The sequence below is a fragment of the Anolis sagrei genome, chromosome 1 (genome assembly GCF_037176765.1).
Source record: "Anolis sagrei isolate rAnoSag1 chromosome 1, rAnoSag1.mat, whole genome shotgun sequence".
Lineage (NCBI taxonomy): Eukaryota > Metazoa > Chordata > Lepidosauria > Squamata > Dactyloidae > Anolis > Anolis sagrei.
Genome location: NC_090021.1, coordinates 263,032,269 through 263,049,762, shown reverse-complemented (window position 1 = coordinate 263,049,762; position 17,494 = coordinate 263,032,269). Strand labels below are relative to the sequence as shown.

At 37.5% G+C, this 17,494-nt stretch overlaps 1 protein-coding gene across 1 annotated transcript in view; it reads left to right on the top strand.

Annotated features, from left to right (window-relative positions):
* GAS2 (growth arrest specific 2) overlaps window positions 1-17,494 on the top strand; it is a 156,297-nt gene that overhangs the window by 32,519 nt on the left and 106,284 nt on the right. Inside the window, exon 3 of the mRNA XM_060765846.2 lies at window positions 6,245-6,369. Within this exon, the coding sequence (XP_060621829.1) occupies window positions 6,245-6,369 (125 nt within the window). The remainder of the gene's footprint in view (window positions 1-6,244; window positions 6,370-17,494) is intronic.

Sequence of the window (17,494 nt, the reverse complement as noted above, 5' to 3'; positions counted from 1 at the left end):
GTATTTATCCTGCAGTACAGAGCAAGATATTTAAGCAGTTCTGTTGAGTGTCTTCAAGTCATTTCTAACCTATGGTGATTTGAAGCAAACCTATCACGTGTTTTTCATGACTAGATTTATTCAGAATAGATTTGCCATTGCCTTCCTCGGAAGCTTGCCCAAAGTAATACAGTGAGTTTCGTGGATGAATGGGCATTTGAACACTGGCCTCCAGAGTTGTACTCCAACGCTCAAACCAATGCAGGCAGTCCCAGAGTTATAAACATCCGACTCATAGTTAAGAACAGGGCTGAGACAACAGGAAGAGGAATCTAGCCCTCAGAATTGAAATTCACTCCTGAAACAGTTACTATTATGGGGAAAAGTGGTTTCCACTGAAGCTTTATCCCCAATCCTTGTTTCCATAACAGGCCAAACTTTTCCAAATTCAGTTATCACAGGGACAGAAAGTGAGGTGAAATCTTCAGAACAGAGAGCAAAACAAACCTCACAGGGGTTTTAGCCCATCCCTATGCAATCCAAAGCTTTTGTATGTGTGTGTGTGTGTGTGTCTAGAGTTACACTCTAAAATGTACCTGTTCTGACTTACATACAAATTCAACTTAAGAGCAAACCTGCAGAACCTATCTTGTTCGTAACTTGGGGACTGCCTATACATAACACTGGCTGACTCACAGGTTTGTTTACCTTTGATAACAATGAGTATCTTGACACATTTTGAGACTTTTTTTTGAGAAAATGATCGACATCCAAAAAATATTTTACATTTCTGTAAAAAACAATAGTTTGCATAAAATACTGAAGGGAGTGTAAAAGAAACTTGCTGTTTGCACAAACCTCAATATTTTGAGAGGGAGAAACTGTCTATTTTTTGTACACAAATGTTAGAGGAAATCATGCACTGAAAATATATAGTGTGAAACTCTACTAGGCAGAAGTATTTCCTCTGAATCTCACCACCCCAGACACTCACTGTTTCCCTGCAAACCCCAGTCACATATTGGTTGAAAGTTGACAGCAGATTACTTCCCATCTATATTCTGATCATTGGACTCACAATGCCAGCTTCACCCTTTGAGACACTTGAACACTAGATTACTGCCATAGGGTACTTGCATGTTCTTGTATCTTGCTATCAGAACATAGCTGGCTGCTCCCTGCTCTCTCTTGGCAGTGTTGAGGGTAGGAAAACCTGTAGCGGGGCAGGGGGGCACCCCCCAAAAAAGTCAGGTTAAAAATCCATTAGTTTATTCATGAATTTTACCTGGTTAACCAAATCCCCATGCTGAGTCTATGGGAAGCAAATCTTAGTGTTCCTCCAAAACTGCAAGGACTATCTCAACAAAATTTTGATAATTTGTTAACACTATCATTACCTATCTTTCCACAAATTTACATTGCAATAGCAGCAACAGCCGACATAGTGGAAGCAACCAGGTTTTGACGCTATGGATGCTTAATCAACATTTTCAGCATGAAGACAGCACATTACACCTGTTAGAAACTGCCAAGGAATAATATCATGTGTGTGCAATTTCTTTGGAGCATCATCTATCAGACTGGAACTATTTAAGAAAAATCTCTGAAGCAAGAGCAAACAACCTGTTGCCACTTTGTGAAACCCGTTGGGTTGACTGACATGATGCAGTTTTAGGTTTTGATGAAGTGTACAGTTGTGGTGGTGAGAACACTTGAAGAACTAAAGAAGAGTCATCTATGCAACAGTGAGATTTCTTCTCAAGCTGGACACATTGTTTTAGCTGTTTTGAAGGCTGAATTTGCAGTAACCATGCACATCCTAAGAAAGCTTCCTTCATCATTCCTTCAGTTTAGGAAAACATCACAAAGAATAGATATGGACATTTTCTGTAGTCTGTGTTGCACTCCAGGCCAGGAACACCTCTGTACTTAACCACCACTCCCCAGTCCAAGTTAAATCAGCAGTTTATTAATAATTATATAAAAAGCATTGTAGCAAAAATAGTAAATAAATTCAATGTCTATACGTATAAAATAGTCCACAAGATTCAAGGTACAAGAGTACTCCAAAATTCCAAAGTAACAGGACATCCAGAACAGGAATACAAGAAAAGCAGAATGTATAAGGCAGCATAGAATCCAATGCAATGCATCAAATTTGGAAACATGAAACAGGAGCAAAGACATGGAACTAGAATTCCCTCAGAAAGCTTGACTAGTACTTGGCAAGAGCTGTTGCCTCCATTGCCAATGTTGACCAGACTGGCTGGAACCCCCCCCCCCCCCAGCTCTCTTATATACACATGAAATCATGCCTTGTTACCTTCAGAGATTCTGTTGAGCAGCACAAAGTTTACAAAAACTGAGTCTCCTATCAACCAGCTCATTATCTGCAGTCTGCCTAAAGAAAGGTTTACAAGGCACAGGAAAGTGGTTTGTTTTTGTTTTCACATCAGGAATGACTTGAGAAAATGCAACTTGCTTCTGGTGTGAGAGAATTGGCCATCTGCAAGGATGTTGCCCAGGGGACACCTAGACATTTTGATGTTTTACCATCCTTGTGGGAGGCTTCTCTCATGTCTCCACATGGGAAGCTGGAGCTGACAGAGGGAGTTCATCTGCACTCTCCCTGGATTCAAACCTCTGACCTGTCGGTCTTCAATCCTGCTGACACAAGGGTTTAACCCATTGTGTTACTGGGGGCTTCTAGGAAAGTAGTTTAGGAACTGCAACTGTTCCTCCCTATTAATTGTGGCCTTTTGAAATACAAAGTGAACAAATGCGCAGAACTTTACAATGAATGCCTTCAAGATACTGACTCACTGAAGGAAGAGGCTGACCTGTGGTATAGAAAAAGCAAAAAGATTGCATCTATGTAAAAACTATCAAATCCACTGGAAGCATATCTTGTCTGTGATAAACAGTTTCTTTTTCCAAATGTGAAGAAACTTCTTCAGATTTCTACAACATTGTCAGTGTCAACAGCTACAAATGAAAGGTTGTTTTAAAGTCTGAAATGGTTGAAAATATACATAAGAAGCACACTGGGGCAAGAAGGATTGACTGAACTTGCACTCTGGAGTGTTCACCGAAGTTTATTGATGGAGCCTATTTTCTGTCAAAGTGTATTGACACAGTTTTCAAGTGTTTCCAAGAGGTGTTGTGTTATTCTTTTTGTAACCACTAAATTACCAATTAAGAGTCATATTAAGTTTTTTAGACTTGAAACTTTGTATCTAAAATAGAAATTTGATTTAATTAAGCCTATATACAAAATATATAATGAGCAATTGAATTTAAATTATTTTGTATTATGAGCCTACTCTTTATGATTTGCTAAAAAAAAGTTTTGCTCCCCCCCCCCCCCCCCGGCCCGTGTATTTTCTGGCTATGGTTAGCATACAGAAACAGTGCATCTTGGGTAAACGTTTTTTGCAAAGAGGGATATTGTGCTTTTCTCTCTCAATGATGGCTAAAAAAAGAAACATATGTAGGCATAAATTGGATGTCTATCTGAGGATGTTACTGACAGAATGGCAGTTGTTGGGCACTGGGTTGAAAACAAAACAAAACAAAAAAAACCCTTTTTGCACAAACAATTTTGGAATGATAATATGCCCATAGTGTAAAAACAATAGTGGAAGAAGTACAAAAACTGTCCTGCAGAGACAACATTTCTGAAACTTTCTTTTCTTACATGTGAGAATGAAATAAGCCAAGATTTGCATCCCTATGCACTATGTAAGTGAAAAGTTATGGTAACAAGTCACAGTATTTGAATCATCCAGAATTGATGAGAAAACATCTTTTGTAAGACCTACAGTTGGTTTTGGTTCATATTCTTTCTCTAGCCAAACCCATTTGATTTTTTTTCATCATGCTAATAGTTTTTCATTTTCCTCATTTCTGTTTTTGTGCATCAGATTGAGAATGCAACATTTCATTATGAATTGATATTTCTTTGTGGTGTTTTTGTTTAGACATAACTAGAAACAGTGACTTCATGCTACATATATGAGCTGCAATAAGATTTAGCTTGTATGTTTTCCGTGCCTCACATTCTCTTTTGGCCATCAAAAGACTAGATGAAATAATTTGTTTTCTGTTTTTAAACCATCCACAGTTCCCCATAATGTCTGCATGAAATGAACTGTGGTTTGTTTGAATAATGTTTTCAGAAGCCAGAATCTGAAACCACTGTTAGGGTTCTGGATTGTTATTTCATTAACCGTAGTTTAAAGCTGGTGTGGGCGGCTTTAGCAGGTCTGTGAGCCAATTTTCTGCTCCTTCTGCCCTTGGGAACTGCATAGTCTGCCAGAAAATGGGAAAAAAGGTAAACTGAACCAGATGTGTCCAAAAAGTACAGTTATTATTGTGAAGAATAGGTGCTTTTTAATGTTAAGCATTGTAGAAGGATCTGATTAGCTATTTCAGGAATAATTTCCCATCTTGGTAACTCCTGAGAAAAGCACTTCACCATTTTGCCTGAAAAGTGTGGTCCAAGGAAGATTTGGGTAATTTTGGTAACCATCAAAAAGTCTTGATGCGTACCATGTGATCCCTAGATTATACAGTGTCAATCCCTGTTTTAAATCCACTTTATGCTGATGGATGGGATTACTATGATGGAAGAGGTACATAGCTTGGCAGTATTACTTGACCCATTGGCAACCTTCACGGCTTAATGACTCAGTTCCATTATTACATTTTTTTCTTGAACAGAGACAAAATGACCTTAGTGGCAGATGCACTTATAACCTCCTGATTATACTGTAGCACAACTTGAAAGAATATTTCAAGGACTGTTCCTTGTGTAGGAAACATGTCTTTCTTTGCAAAACAATTCCCCAAGCAACTTCTTCAAGGACATATTGCAATTAGGAAGTGCACAGAAATCTTTATCTTCTCATTCAGTAGGGAAAGGGTTGGAAAAATTATTCATTCTTGCCTGTGAGGACAAGAACATGAAGATTTACACCTTGTATTGTAGAGTTTGAAGACATGCTGGAGAATGCAGCCGCTGGAATCTTGACTAGTATAGCTAGTTGTAATCATATTACGGTAATCCTTCAGTTGCTACCAGTCTGCCTTCAAGCACAATACAAGATTCTGCAACTTGCCTTGAAAATACAAATTGTTTAGGATCAAAATATCTAAAGGACACATCTCTGTCTCTCACTACTGAAATTCTACAGAAAGACATTTCTCAAAGTATACTCTTAATGTGTTATAAGTGAAAATTAACAAAACAAAATATATCATGCTGTTATTGATGTCAGTGTTTCAGTCTTTTTAGCACCAAGGACTGGTTTCACACTACAGAGTGATTGGTATTCCATTTTTAAGTGGTTGAATCCTAGGGCTGTGCAAATCCATTCTGTTTTTGTTCTATTTTTGAATTTCAGGGAGATTCTGGGAGAGTAGGAGGGGGGCTGTACAGATTCATAATTTGATACCCTGAGTTCCATTTCTGTTTTGGAAAGAATTGTCCCAAAAACAGAACCAGGGGGAGGGGGAGGGGAACAGAACCAGAACAAAAACAGAACCAAAACACAACAGATTTTGTGCTGTTTCCCACACCCCTACTGAACCCTGCAATATCCTGTAGTTTGTAATTTGGTGACATGCTAGAATTCTGGGAGAGAATTCTAAGGACCTCTCTTTGAACTGCAAATCCCAGGATTCCACAGGATGTTAAAATGTGAAACTATGCAACATCATATGAAATGTACGATATTTCTATAACTGTGTAGTGTGAAATGCCTCCAAGTTAAAACATTTCTACCCTGTTATATTTTATGAAGATTGTGTTTTATTGCATTTCATGCTTTCTGCACTTGTGGTCATGCTCACTATGGTATACCCAAAAGTATCTTAAATACTTTAAGCAATTGAATAAATAATTTCTAAGGAACAGTGGTTTGTTTAGAACTAGAAGCAAAATTGATCTTTTCCTTGCAGACACAATCGAAAAAGAAAGGGAAGTGTGGAGAAACACACTTGAGGCTTATCCTATCTTGTACAAAAAGAAGGAAACCACAATACAAATAATATTTTTCTAGCTTTAAGCTGTGGCTATATATTTTTTCTTAACCAATGACTCCTTGGTTTGTTTTTTTAAGAAGAATGTGCATTGATAATGTTCTTTAACAAGAAGCAACCACAGTTTGTTAAAGACTTAGATTTACAGCACAACAAAATTTCCTCATAGAATGAGGATTATTCAGATCTGATAATGATTGCTACTATCTTAATTTCATTTCAGGAAAGGAAATAACAGCTGAAACCTTCATGGAGAAACTGGATAATGGTGCCTTGCTCTGTCGACTAGCAGAAACTTTACAGGAAAAATTTAAAGAAAATTGCATTGAGGTGAACAAGTTTGGAAAGGTAAAAGTCATAATGATCAGCAGTCAGAGAGTTTTATTTATTTCAAAAAATAAAAGGGCAGCAGCCATCTTAACTTCTATTTATGATGGCACACTTTTATGGTTTTCACATTGATTTCAGTGTACTTCCTTCATTGTTCTACAGTTGTCATTTCACTTTTGCAAGGGTTATTGGTCCAGTTTCACTGCAAAGATGGAAGACTCCCAAATGTGGGAGGTATGGTGGGAAATATATGCCTTGGTCCCAGTGGGAAGAGGAGAAGGAGCCAACCTTGTAAGGGACTTCACGTACTCTGTAGCTTCTGTCACCTTTTCCTCTTTCTGTGTGCTGTGTATGTCGCTTTCACTTGGTTAAAGGAGGGGCAGTACCAGGCAAAACAAACAGAATACAGGAAGAGGAATAGGCCTTACCTATGCCTGCAGTGTCACTTCTTGTGTGTTGTGTGTTTTTGTTCTCCACAGTACCTCCCTTCCTTTGCACAGACAAAACAGACACTCATGGAACAAAAGAAGTGAAAAAGGAGCCAGATCCCCAGGATAAGTTAATGGATGGGCTGATGTGTGAATATTCACATGCCAGCCCCATCTTAGGTAGTTAAGCATGGCATGGCCAGCAATCCCTTGCCTCTCCTCACCTTATCAGAACTTCACATGGAAGCCCTGATGAAAGGGCTTCCATGTGAATGATTACACAATGGCCTCCAGAAAGGTATAACAGTAAAAGCTTGTAAATAAACAAAACCAGAAGTATGAAACCTCTCAAAGTGGAGGGATAATTTTATCTGCCTGGCCACAAAAGTAGTTGTGATGAAAGTTTCAACATACCTTCGTTAGGCAATATTTAATTTGCCAATCATGGTCCAAATGCTCTTTTAAAAGTCCTAGAAGTACTATGTATAGTCTTGTATAAGTAGATACCATGTATAAGTCAACGGAAGATTATTATTTTTGGCTAAAATTGTGGATTTTGATATTACCTGTGAATAAGTTGAGGGTCATTCCATGGAGAAGGGAAAGCATCAATGCCACCTTGGGTTAGCAGTTCCTCCTATCTGTCACCAGTTTTTCCCATCCATGCCAGAAGTGGTGCCAAAGAGAGTAGAGGGGGTTGGTGCTTCCTTTTAGGTTCTCCTGAAAAGAAAGTTCTAGACTTAGGTGTGAATATATAGGGTGCATATACAGCCTTAGTATTCTATTATTATTTCCCCCACCATTTAAAGTGAACATCTGTTACAGCAATTCAGGGCTAATTATAGTGCAGAGTTGAAATGGTTCATAAATTTTCACTAAATTGTCGATCATTGCCAAACACTACTTCTTCTCTCATTGACACTCTTTGTGAAAACATTCACCAAATAATGATCTACTTGGACAGAACTCAGGTTGTGAAACTCCACTCTACAGAAGGTCTGGTTGGCCCCCTCTGCTCTCTTTTTACAATCTGGCAAATACTTTTTTTAAAAATTTATGCAAGGATTTGATTCTGAAATGATGGGGCAAAAGGGTGTTTGAAAGTTGTGTACTGTGTTTTCTTTATCTTCTATTTTTAAATTGTTTCAAAAATGTTCTTTTTTTACATGGATTCTTTTCAAATTGTTTTAAAAGATGTGCTTTTTACTTGATTTATTAACATTTGTAAAATCAGAATAGCTGATTAAAATATCATAAGTTGTTTTGCGGACTAGGTGGAGAGAATAGTGGCATATAAATCAAGTAGATAAACACATGCCTTGCTTAGATCCAACACAAGGCATTTTTCTTTGTGATGGAGGAAAAGATGGCAAGGAGACACAGAACTATCACTTTGGATCTTTTCGTACTCTACAACACTCTACATCCACTGTGGTTAGAGGACCTGAAAATGAAAAACCACAAATAATATTGTGTATCTGAGAAAAAAATACCCCTCTAGTCATTTCTAGCATGACTCTAGAATTATATCTAGAAATTCCTAAAGAGGTGTTATATTTATAAATCTCTAGGTCCTCCAACATGACTGGAGGAAATTAAAGATGAAGCCACACTGGAGGACCTGGAGATTCATTAAGAGAACATTTTTATTCAAATGTTCAAATACATGAAAAATCAAATTCACAAGACTGCAAATGTGTGTGTGTGTGTGTGGAGGGGGGGAGTGACAGTAGCTCCACTTTAATTGCTATGGTGGTATCCTATGGTATCCTGGGATTTACAGTTCACAAAAGGAGTGTTCCCCCCAGAGAGCCCTAATGTCTCACTAAACAACCAACTTCAGGAAACAGCGAGGAAAGTTAAAACATAAGCAAAGTGTTATAATTGCACAGTGTGAAAGGGCCCTTTTTCTTTGTAGTGATAAATTTGGCAAAAACTGTGCACTGTCATCTGTAGCACAATTGTCTAGCATAGTCATGTTTGCATCAATCTTCCCAGAAGCTCACTTGAGAGCTAAAAAGAGTTACTTTCAGTCATTGGCTTAGCTATTTCTTTCTTTAGCTATTTGCCATGTTCCCAGCAGCTTCTTCTTCAACCAGCAATTCAGCATAGCAGATGCAAACAGCTATACAGATGCAAATTTTTATACAGGTTGGGTATCCCTTATCTGAAATACTTGGGACTAGAAGTGTTTTGACTTTTGGATTTCAATTTTGGAATAGCTGTATTTGCACATAATGAGATATCTTGGGGACGGAACTCAAATTTAAACAAAAAAATCATTTAGTTTTCATATACTCCTTAGACACATAGCCTGAAGGCAATTTGATATTATTTTTAATAATTTTGTGAATGAAACAAAGTTTTTGCATATTGAACCATCGGAAAACAATGATCTTAGCCACCCAATTTCAGATTTTGATGGTATTTTTATTTTAGAATTCTGGATAATGGATTCCAAAACTATATAAATACTGGCAATGCAACAACGCTGTGAAATCAAAAGCTAGAATTGGGATCCAAGAAATGCATGTAGCTTATATAGCTTTGCCTTTCAGTAAAAGCTAAGAGAAGGGGAACCATGCTTTTTCCTTAGCACTTGTTACTGGGGTTGGTCATCTCATTTTGCCTTGTGGCAAGGTTGGCAATGAGTTATACCAGTGGTTCTCAAACTGTGCTCTGTGGAGCCATTAGGGCTCCACAAAGCAGTCAGAGGCTCTGTGCCCCCCCCCCCCCCACACACACACACCCAAACTCCTGCCTAGGAAGCATGCTGCTGCCACCAAGGTCTTTCCACCATCTATGGGGCCTGCTGAATATTTGCATAAAGCACTTTTCAAGAAAACTACAAAACCTCACATTAGTTTTTTCTTTCAAACTTCACACAAATAATATCTGATGCAGCTAATATATCTCCTGTTGACTACCTTATGTTATTCTCTATTAAACCCTTTCATAATGGAAATAAATCAGGAGATGGAGTTATTTGCTTGGTTTACAAAGAGGAATCTCCCCTGAGCATTGGTGGGTCTTTGTCCTTTTTGTGTGTGCATGGAACAAGACATAGAAAAGTTTATGTTCCCTGTTCTTTGGACATTTTCAGATTTCAAGGATGCTATTTGCTTTCTTAGAGGACTGCAAAAGTTATATGAATGAGATTAGAAAGCTTCGCTCAAAAACTATGTGATGTGTGTGCACGTGTGTGCTATTTTACTTTCTGTAGTGTAAGAATGTGAAGAAATGGCAGTGTAACAGCTTCATGTCATTGCCAGCTTTTATAGAGATTATTTTTCTCCCTTCCACATATGCTTCCTTGATTGAAGGGGTATATTCCATGTTCTACCTGTGGAATATATGAGCCCTTGAGCCAAGTAATGTTATATGAGAATGCAAGCATATGAAATTAAACATAGTAAGAATTCCACTATACTCCCTTGGACCATTAGCCTCCTCTGTATATGGGCTACAGTGGAGCTGCACAGAAAGCTTCCATCCAGCTGCTACTTTGAAGACAACTATTGTGGCAGACAGCTGGGCCTCTTAGATACTTCAGCTGCTATTAAAATAGATAAAGCATTCTGGAATCTTATATATGTATGTAGGTGCTGGCTGATTTTTTTAAAAAAGTAGAACAGCTGCTAGAGACAGTGTGGAGACAATAGTCAGGTTGCAGATTAGGTGGGGAGAAGCAGAAAGATTTAAGAAAGCCAGAGGTAGAGAAAAAGAAAAAGAAAAAAGAAAAAAGGAAGAAAAGAAAGAATTGAACAGAGGTTATGTAGGCATGTATGATGGATAAAAATGTTTCAAAAGTCATTACAAAATTAGAGAGTGCTGGCATTTCATTTCTGAAGTGTTTCTAAAGTAGGGTTAGTGAAAATTTCATTACTACAGAGAATAATGACATTTCGTTACTTTTTCATTATAGCAATTGCACATAATTACTATACCTGTGAAAACTTCAGGAGCCCCTTTCTCCCTAATTTTACAGCTATTGGGGTGAAACATGTTACAATGGTAGAACACATTTACCACTGTTGGCCCATCAAGTTTGAGAATATTTCACACATCCACAGATTTTTGGGAAATTTTCAAAGTTTTTATAAATAATATTTTTAAAAACCTATAGGAGCTATCCCTTAAATACAATGTCACAAGATAACAGGGAATGATTATCCCCAACTTTCAGAAATATTCATACATCTGATTTTAGTGATTTTTAAAAAAGTTTTGACAAAAACATTTTTTTAAGTTACAACAGCTATCTCATTGAATGTCTCTCATATTAACCAATAGAAACCAATAGAAACCAATCTGGGCATTGAATGTTTGCTTTATATGTTTGGAATCCGCCCTGAGTCCCTCTGGGAAGATAGGGAGGAATATAAATAAATAAATTATTATTATTATTATTATTATTATTATTATTATTTCTACATTCTACATTTTCATAGAATCCTAGAGTTGGAGGGGACACCCAAGGGCCATCCATTTAGGGATTTCTTCCCAGCCCAACACAGATTTACTTACTAGTATTGAAGTATCAGTCAGTTCTCCTCTTTGTAGATTTGGCAATTTCTTGGAACTTTTCTATGGTGGCCCCCGGTCTCTGGAACTCATTCCCCAAGGATATCAGACAAGCCCCCACATTGGCAGTCTTTAGGAGGAGTTTGAAAACATGGCTGTTCCAGTGTGCCTTCCCTGAATAAAGGAAACAATGCCCTGATCTGACCAATTTTCTGCAATATGTCCCCTGAAGCACTTTCTTGAGTGATATCCCTACATTATCCCTGCTGGATTGGTACCCCTACATTATCCTTTAACCCCCCCCCCCTTGTTTAGATAACCTACTTCTGATCACACCCAGTATTTTTTTAAAAAAATTACTACGTCTGGCCCTGCCCATAGTGTTTTAAATCTTTTTTGTGTTATTGCTTATGTTATGTTATTTATGATATTGTATTGTGTTTTATTTGCTTGCTTGCTTTGTTGTTTTTACTGATGTATTTTGTTGGGCTTGGCCTCATGTAAGCTGCCCCGAGTCCCGTTGGGGAGATGGTGGCGGGGTATAAATAAAGTATTATTATTAGTATTATTATGATCTCTGACTGGTTGCAGCTAAAGAGGGAAAAATCTCTCCCCTCTCCTGATTGGGGCTTTCTGATGCTCAACAGAATTCTGGGAAATGTAGTTTAGGGTAGGGCCTTTTGAATTTTCTGCCATAAGGCTCCTCGCTTTGCCAAACTACATTTCCCAGAGTTCTGTGCTTTCTTTCCCAGTGAACTCTGCTTTCTCCCTGCTTTCCCTCTTCTAATGGCAAGAGGCCATTAATTTAAAGAGTTATGGGAGCCTTTTTGGCTGCTTGCCATGAATATGAAACTGACTTCGGGAGACTTCCGATTATTACAAAATTAAAGCGAAAAAGGATTGTGTAAGTTTTGATTCTTAAGTTTTAAGTGCAGGCCATGCCCACGTGTTGGATATAATTTCAGAAGTATAGATTTAACAAATTTCAGAAGTATAGATTTAACAAATTTTAATATTTTAAAGTTTTAAAATTCTAATTTTTTTGTAGAAACCTAGTACGTATCTCCATGCAAGTCAGAGCATGGATCAGATTTTGTTCTTTGTAATACAATGTCAATCATTGGCTTTATTTCATTTCCACAAATGAATGAAGTATTTATGTTGTATTCCTACATGCACTTCCAAAGGTAATTGGAGCCTTGTGTTTGGTGTGGGGCCAAGTCAAATATCTTGAGATACCTATTAAGAATTTATTGAACCTCTAAAAGTCCTGCATGACTATGATGGAGGTTTCATAAAGAGGTTTCTTTTTAATTACACGAAGGGCAAAAAGTCAGAGCTAGTTTTGTTTAACAAACTGGGGGTCAAGCAAGATGGTTTATGTCTATCATTCTCATTACATGATTTAGGGTTAGAAGCAGACTTTGGGAGAAGCACTATGGATATATGCTCTGAGTCCCATTCGGGGCTGAGAAGGGTGGGATATAAATATGGAAAATAAATAAATAACTGCTTGATTCTGTGCAACAATTGCTAAACTAGGAAACTGCCACTATCAGTGTCAGTCACTACCATAGCTTCTTTAATCTGCCATTACAAATAACTACGAACACACAGAGAGAAAAAAAAATAAAAGTCCTTGAATGGTGAAAGAGATATAATTATGGTAAACTGGGTCACTTTGTGCCCCTTAATACTTGAACCTGAAATGGTACAGGATCAATAGAGATTTAGAACCAGTCTTTAGGCAGAGTGAAGCAACCACCTCAGCAAATCCTGAGAGCAGCAGTGGTAAACTTCCCGCTTTTTCTCATGAATTTTCTAGCTCTTTGTTACACAACATTGGTGTGTATGTTGTGCAACCTATCTTGGACCCCTTAGACTAGACTGTTATCTGATACCATGTGCTTTATATGTTTTTAATCTGTTATTATTTGATGTGTTTATTTGTTTGACTGTTTAATTGTTTTAGTTGAGGGGATATGTTTTATGATTATGTTTTAAACAGCATTGACTCTTGCTGGAGTTGTAAGCCACCTTTAGTCCCCCTACGGGGATGAGAAAGGTGATGTATAAATGAAGCAAATAAATAAATAAATAAATAAATAAATAAATAAAGCAATGGAAGATCCCACTCTGTTGTTAGTGTCATGGATTCCTTGGTAGTGGCAGATTTCTACAATAGCAGTTGCTGCACAGAATCATTGGCACCATGTGTTACCTCTTGGTGGAAGCTCAGTGGGCCATGTATCACGTGTCACGTGTCACCACCACATTACTCTAAAGTTTGTTTTTGTTGACATGGGTACTTATCTTCAGTGTCTTCAGTGGTGTGTAGCCACCAGTACATGGACTTGATCTTGGATGTAAACCAGCTGCAACGCTGAGGTGATATATGGTGTGGCTTTTCCTTTTAAAATGTTGCTTCTGGAAGCAAATTTCAAGCTTCATATTTTAAAATGAATGTACTCAGAACAAAAACATTAAAAAATTATGCTTGTTTAACTAGATGTGCTCTTCCCAGAACCAATAAATACTAATTTAGAATAGGTAATATATTAATTATATCTCATTTCAGGGTCTCTCAGAAAAAAAATGAAAAATGTTTGCTCCTTTTGGGAATATCAAATTACTCCTCTTTCTTCCACCATTTGTATGGTCATTTTGTCTATATATGAAGTATATTTTGTAAATTTTATCATAGTTTGGAAGTGGAGTTGTGTTGGATAAAGATACAAGGGTGGATCAAAAGGTTTAACTTCCTGTGTCATAAAATCTTATAAATGGACATATAACATCACAATTTGCTATAAATCATAGCCTGAACTATCCTCTACACCGGTGGTTCTCAACCTGTGGGTCCCCAGATGTTTTGGCCTTCAACTCCCAGAAATCCTAACAGCTGGTAAACTGGCTGGAATTTTTGGGAGTTGTAGGCCAGAACACTTGGGGACCCACAGGTTGACAACCACTGCTCTATGCAAAACTATCATTCAACATAGTCACCATCAATTTGTACACATTTGCACCATAGTTTAACTCAGGCATCAGAACCATTTCAGAAAAATCCAGGGTTTTGCTTAAGACCCATGCTCTTAAAGCTGTTTTAACGTCATTCGTGTCAAACTACACAAAGAAGCCATAGGTCCTCTGAAAGAAAACATATATGGTTTCAGATTCAATGACTTGAGTGACACTAAAACAGCTTTAAAATCATGAGTCATGAAGCAAACCCCTAAATTTTTCCAAAATGGTTTGATGCCTGGGTAAAACAATGGCGTGAATGTGTACAAATTGATGATGATAATGTTGAATGGTAGTTTTGTGTAGAGGATAGTTCAGGCTATGATCTGTAGAAACTTCTGCTGTTGTATATCCATTTATAACATTTTTATGACACAGGAGGCAAAACTTTTTGACCTCCCATAGTATATGAAAAAGGGTGGAGGAAGGCAATGTTGAGGAGGTGTGGTTTAGTTGGACTTGTTGAACAATATGGTTTTAGGTTTGCTATTTCCTATTTACTACAATAAACCCTACAAAAGGCTGAAATGTGTTGGCGGAGTTTCCTCATGATCAGAGTGCTTATTGTTTTGTCCCCTGAGAGAATAAAATGTTATCTCTCAAACTTATGGAGGGCTTTGATGACACTCATGTTTCATCTGCAGAATGACTCATATAGAGTGACTAATGCTTTAAGGACTGCACACTGTCAATGGGATCTGTACCATCTGGCACTTACTATGGTTCTAAGTGTGGCCCTTTCTCTAATGGCAACTCCCCATTTGGTAAAGCAGTGAAAATAGTTCCCACAGAAGGAGGAATATGTGGAAGGCTCTGATACCAAGACAATAAAAGGTCCTATTGTGAACAATCTAGGATAACAACTGGGGAACTGAGAGTTCATATTAGGGGCATGAAATTTCCACAGATCATGTGGCATGCATTTGGTTTTGCCGCCAGAACTGCCTAAAGTCATTTCTCTGGACAGACATTAAAATATTTTGCAAGTACAAAAGACACTGCTTAGTGTGATCATGTTGAAGTTTCTTTCTTTTTGTAATGCACACCCAGTGTTTTTATTCCATGTGCTATAATGGCTTTTTTGTTTTTCTCTTCTCTTGCTGTTGCATTTTTAAACTGCAAAACACATCTACCCTTCAAGTCTTTACCCCAATGCAAGCTGTCTCATATGAAAGACTGGGCGTATCCAATTCTGACTTTGAAAATCATTTTGCTGTGCTGACAATGCTTTAATTTTTAGCAGTCTACATATTAGAGATGCCACTGAGAATAATTCATTTGTTTAGTTACTGTATAGTAAGCAATGCTGTTATTATCCTTGTTATTATTATTATTAGTCGTGTGATGATTCTTTTGGGCATGTTCACCAAAGAGAATATATATATATATATATATATATATCACATGCTTAACTTTTTTGTTAATTTTTAGTAAGTTGTGTGTTCAAATACTGAATGTTTGCACATTTTTGTTATAAATCACCCTAAGTCCCCCTGGGGAGATAGGGCACGATAAAAATAAATAATAATAATTATTACTTATTGAACAACATGATAGGTTAATGTGCTCAAATGACCAGATAAAGTAGCAAATTTTTTGCATCAAATATTAATGTTTTGTACGGAAACTTGAAGCTTGATGTTAGTTAAGTTCTAGTCACATGTACTTGGAAGAGGTCCCATTTAAACCCCACCCCTCTTAATTTTGAAAAATTTATTTATTTATTTACATTATTTCTATCCCTCCCATTTCAGCCCGAAGGTGACTCAAGGCGATATACACAGGCGGCACAAATTGATGCCAAAACAAAATACATACATTGATAAAGCAAAAACATTAAGTGCAATTAAACATAAACGACAGTGCATAATAACAATTTAAAAAGAAACTATGTCCTCTGTTCAAATCTTCATCCATTACATTGTCTTGGCCGTTCCTGGGTCAATTTCCAACTCTAGTTTGTCTGTTTACTCCGGGGTTCTGAATGCTTGCTCGAAGAGCCAAGTTTTTACTCTTTTTCGGAAAGTCAGGAGGGAGGGGCTGATCTAATATCCCTGGGGAGGGAGTTTCATAGCCGGGGGGCCACCACAGAGAAGGTCCTGTCTCTCGTCCCCGCCAGATGTGCCTGGGGGGTTCGTAGGGAGAGATGCGTTCAGATAGATAGATAGATAGACTGGGCCAGAACCGTTAAATGATACAGGGATCGTATAATGTGAAAAAGCAAAGTTTGGGCTAAGTTGAAAAATAGCCAGACATCATATTGACCTTGCCAAGTTGCTCTTTTGTGTCTTTTTTTTCATTGTTTCTAAAGCTTACCATATATTACATGAAATATATAACTGTCTCAGAAAAATGGTAAAATTGTCCTAAGTCTCTCCTTTCAAAAATGGTTGTTGTCTTCCATGTTGGGATGCATTGAATCTGTTTTTAGTTTTATTTCACATTCTAAATGATCTATCCTAAGTGCTGTCCTTGATTCCCCATAAGTTTCAGCATGTTGGATAGCTCCTCTCAAGATGGAATATAACCAAGATGGGATTCTCTATAACATTATAATGGAAGCCTCTGGCTGAGGCATGGGTTTTGGACTTCAGCTCCCACAAATCCTAGTCAGCTTACTGGCTATTAGGAATTGTGGGAGTTGAAGTCCAAAACACCTTTTGGACTTCAACTCCCACAATTCCTAATAGCCAGACCTTGCCTGCCTTAAAAAGTGTCAAATGGTCTGATTATTTATTTATTTAAAAACTACAATCAAGGAATAGCCCTTGCACAGTATTTATCAAAACCATAAAAAATGACTCTGTTTTACATATTATAAATGAATTTGTAATCATAAACAGCATCAGGGAAAATGTAATCAGTAGAATCTTGGATGTGGGTTTAGCAGCAGAGTGGATACAGTGGAATATACTAATCATTTCTGAAGGTTGTGGTTCCATTTTTATGTCTTCAAACCTACCTGTGGGACATGGTGTGGTATTTGCATTATGAATAAATTTATATTCCAGCAGATTTAAGAGACAGGGAGAGTCAGTGACAGTTATGTTAATAAATGCTGGGGATTTGTGTAGTAGTAAATGGCTGAAACTATCCATGTTATGGCTAATGACCTACTGGCCTCAAAACTGCAGGTTTATTATTATAGCAAGTGTGATTCTGTAAAA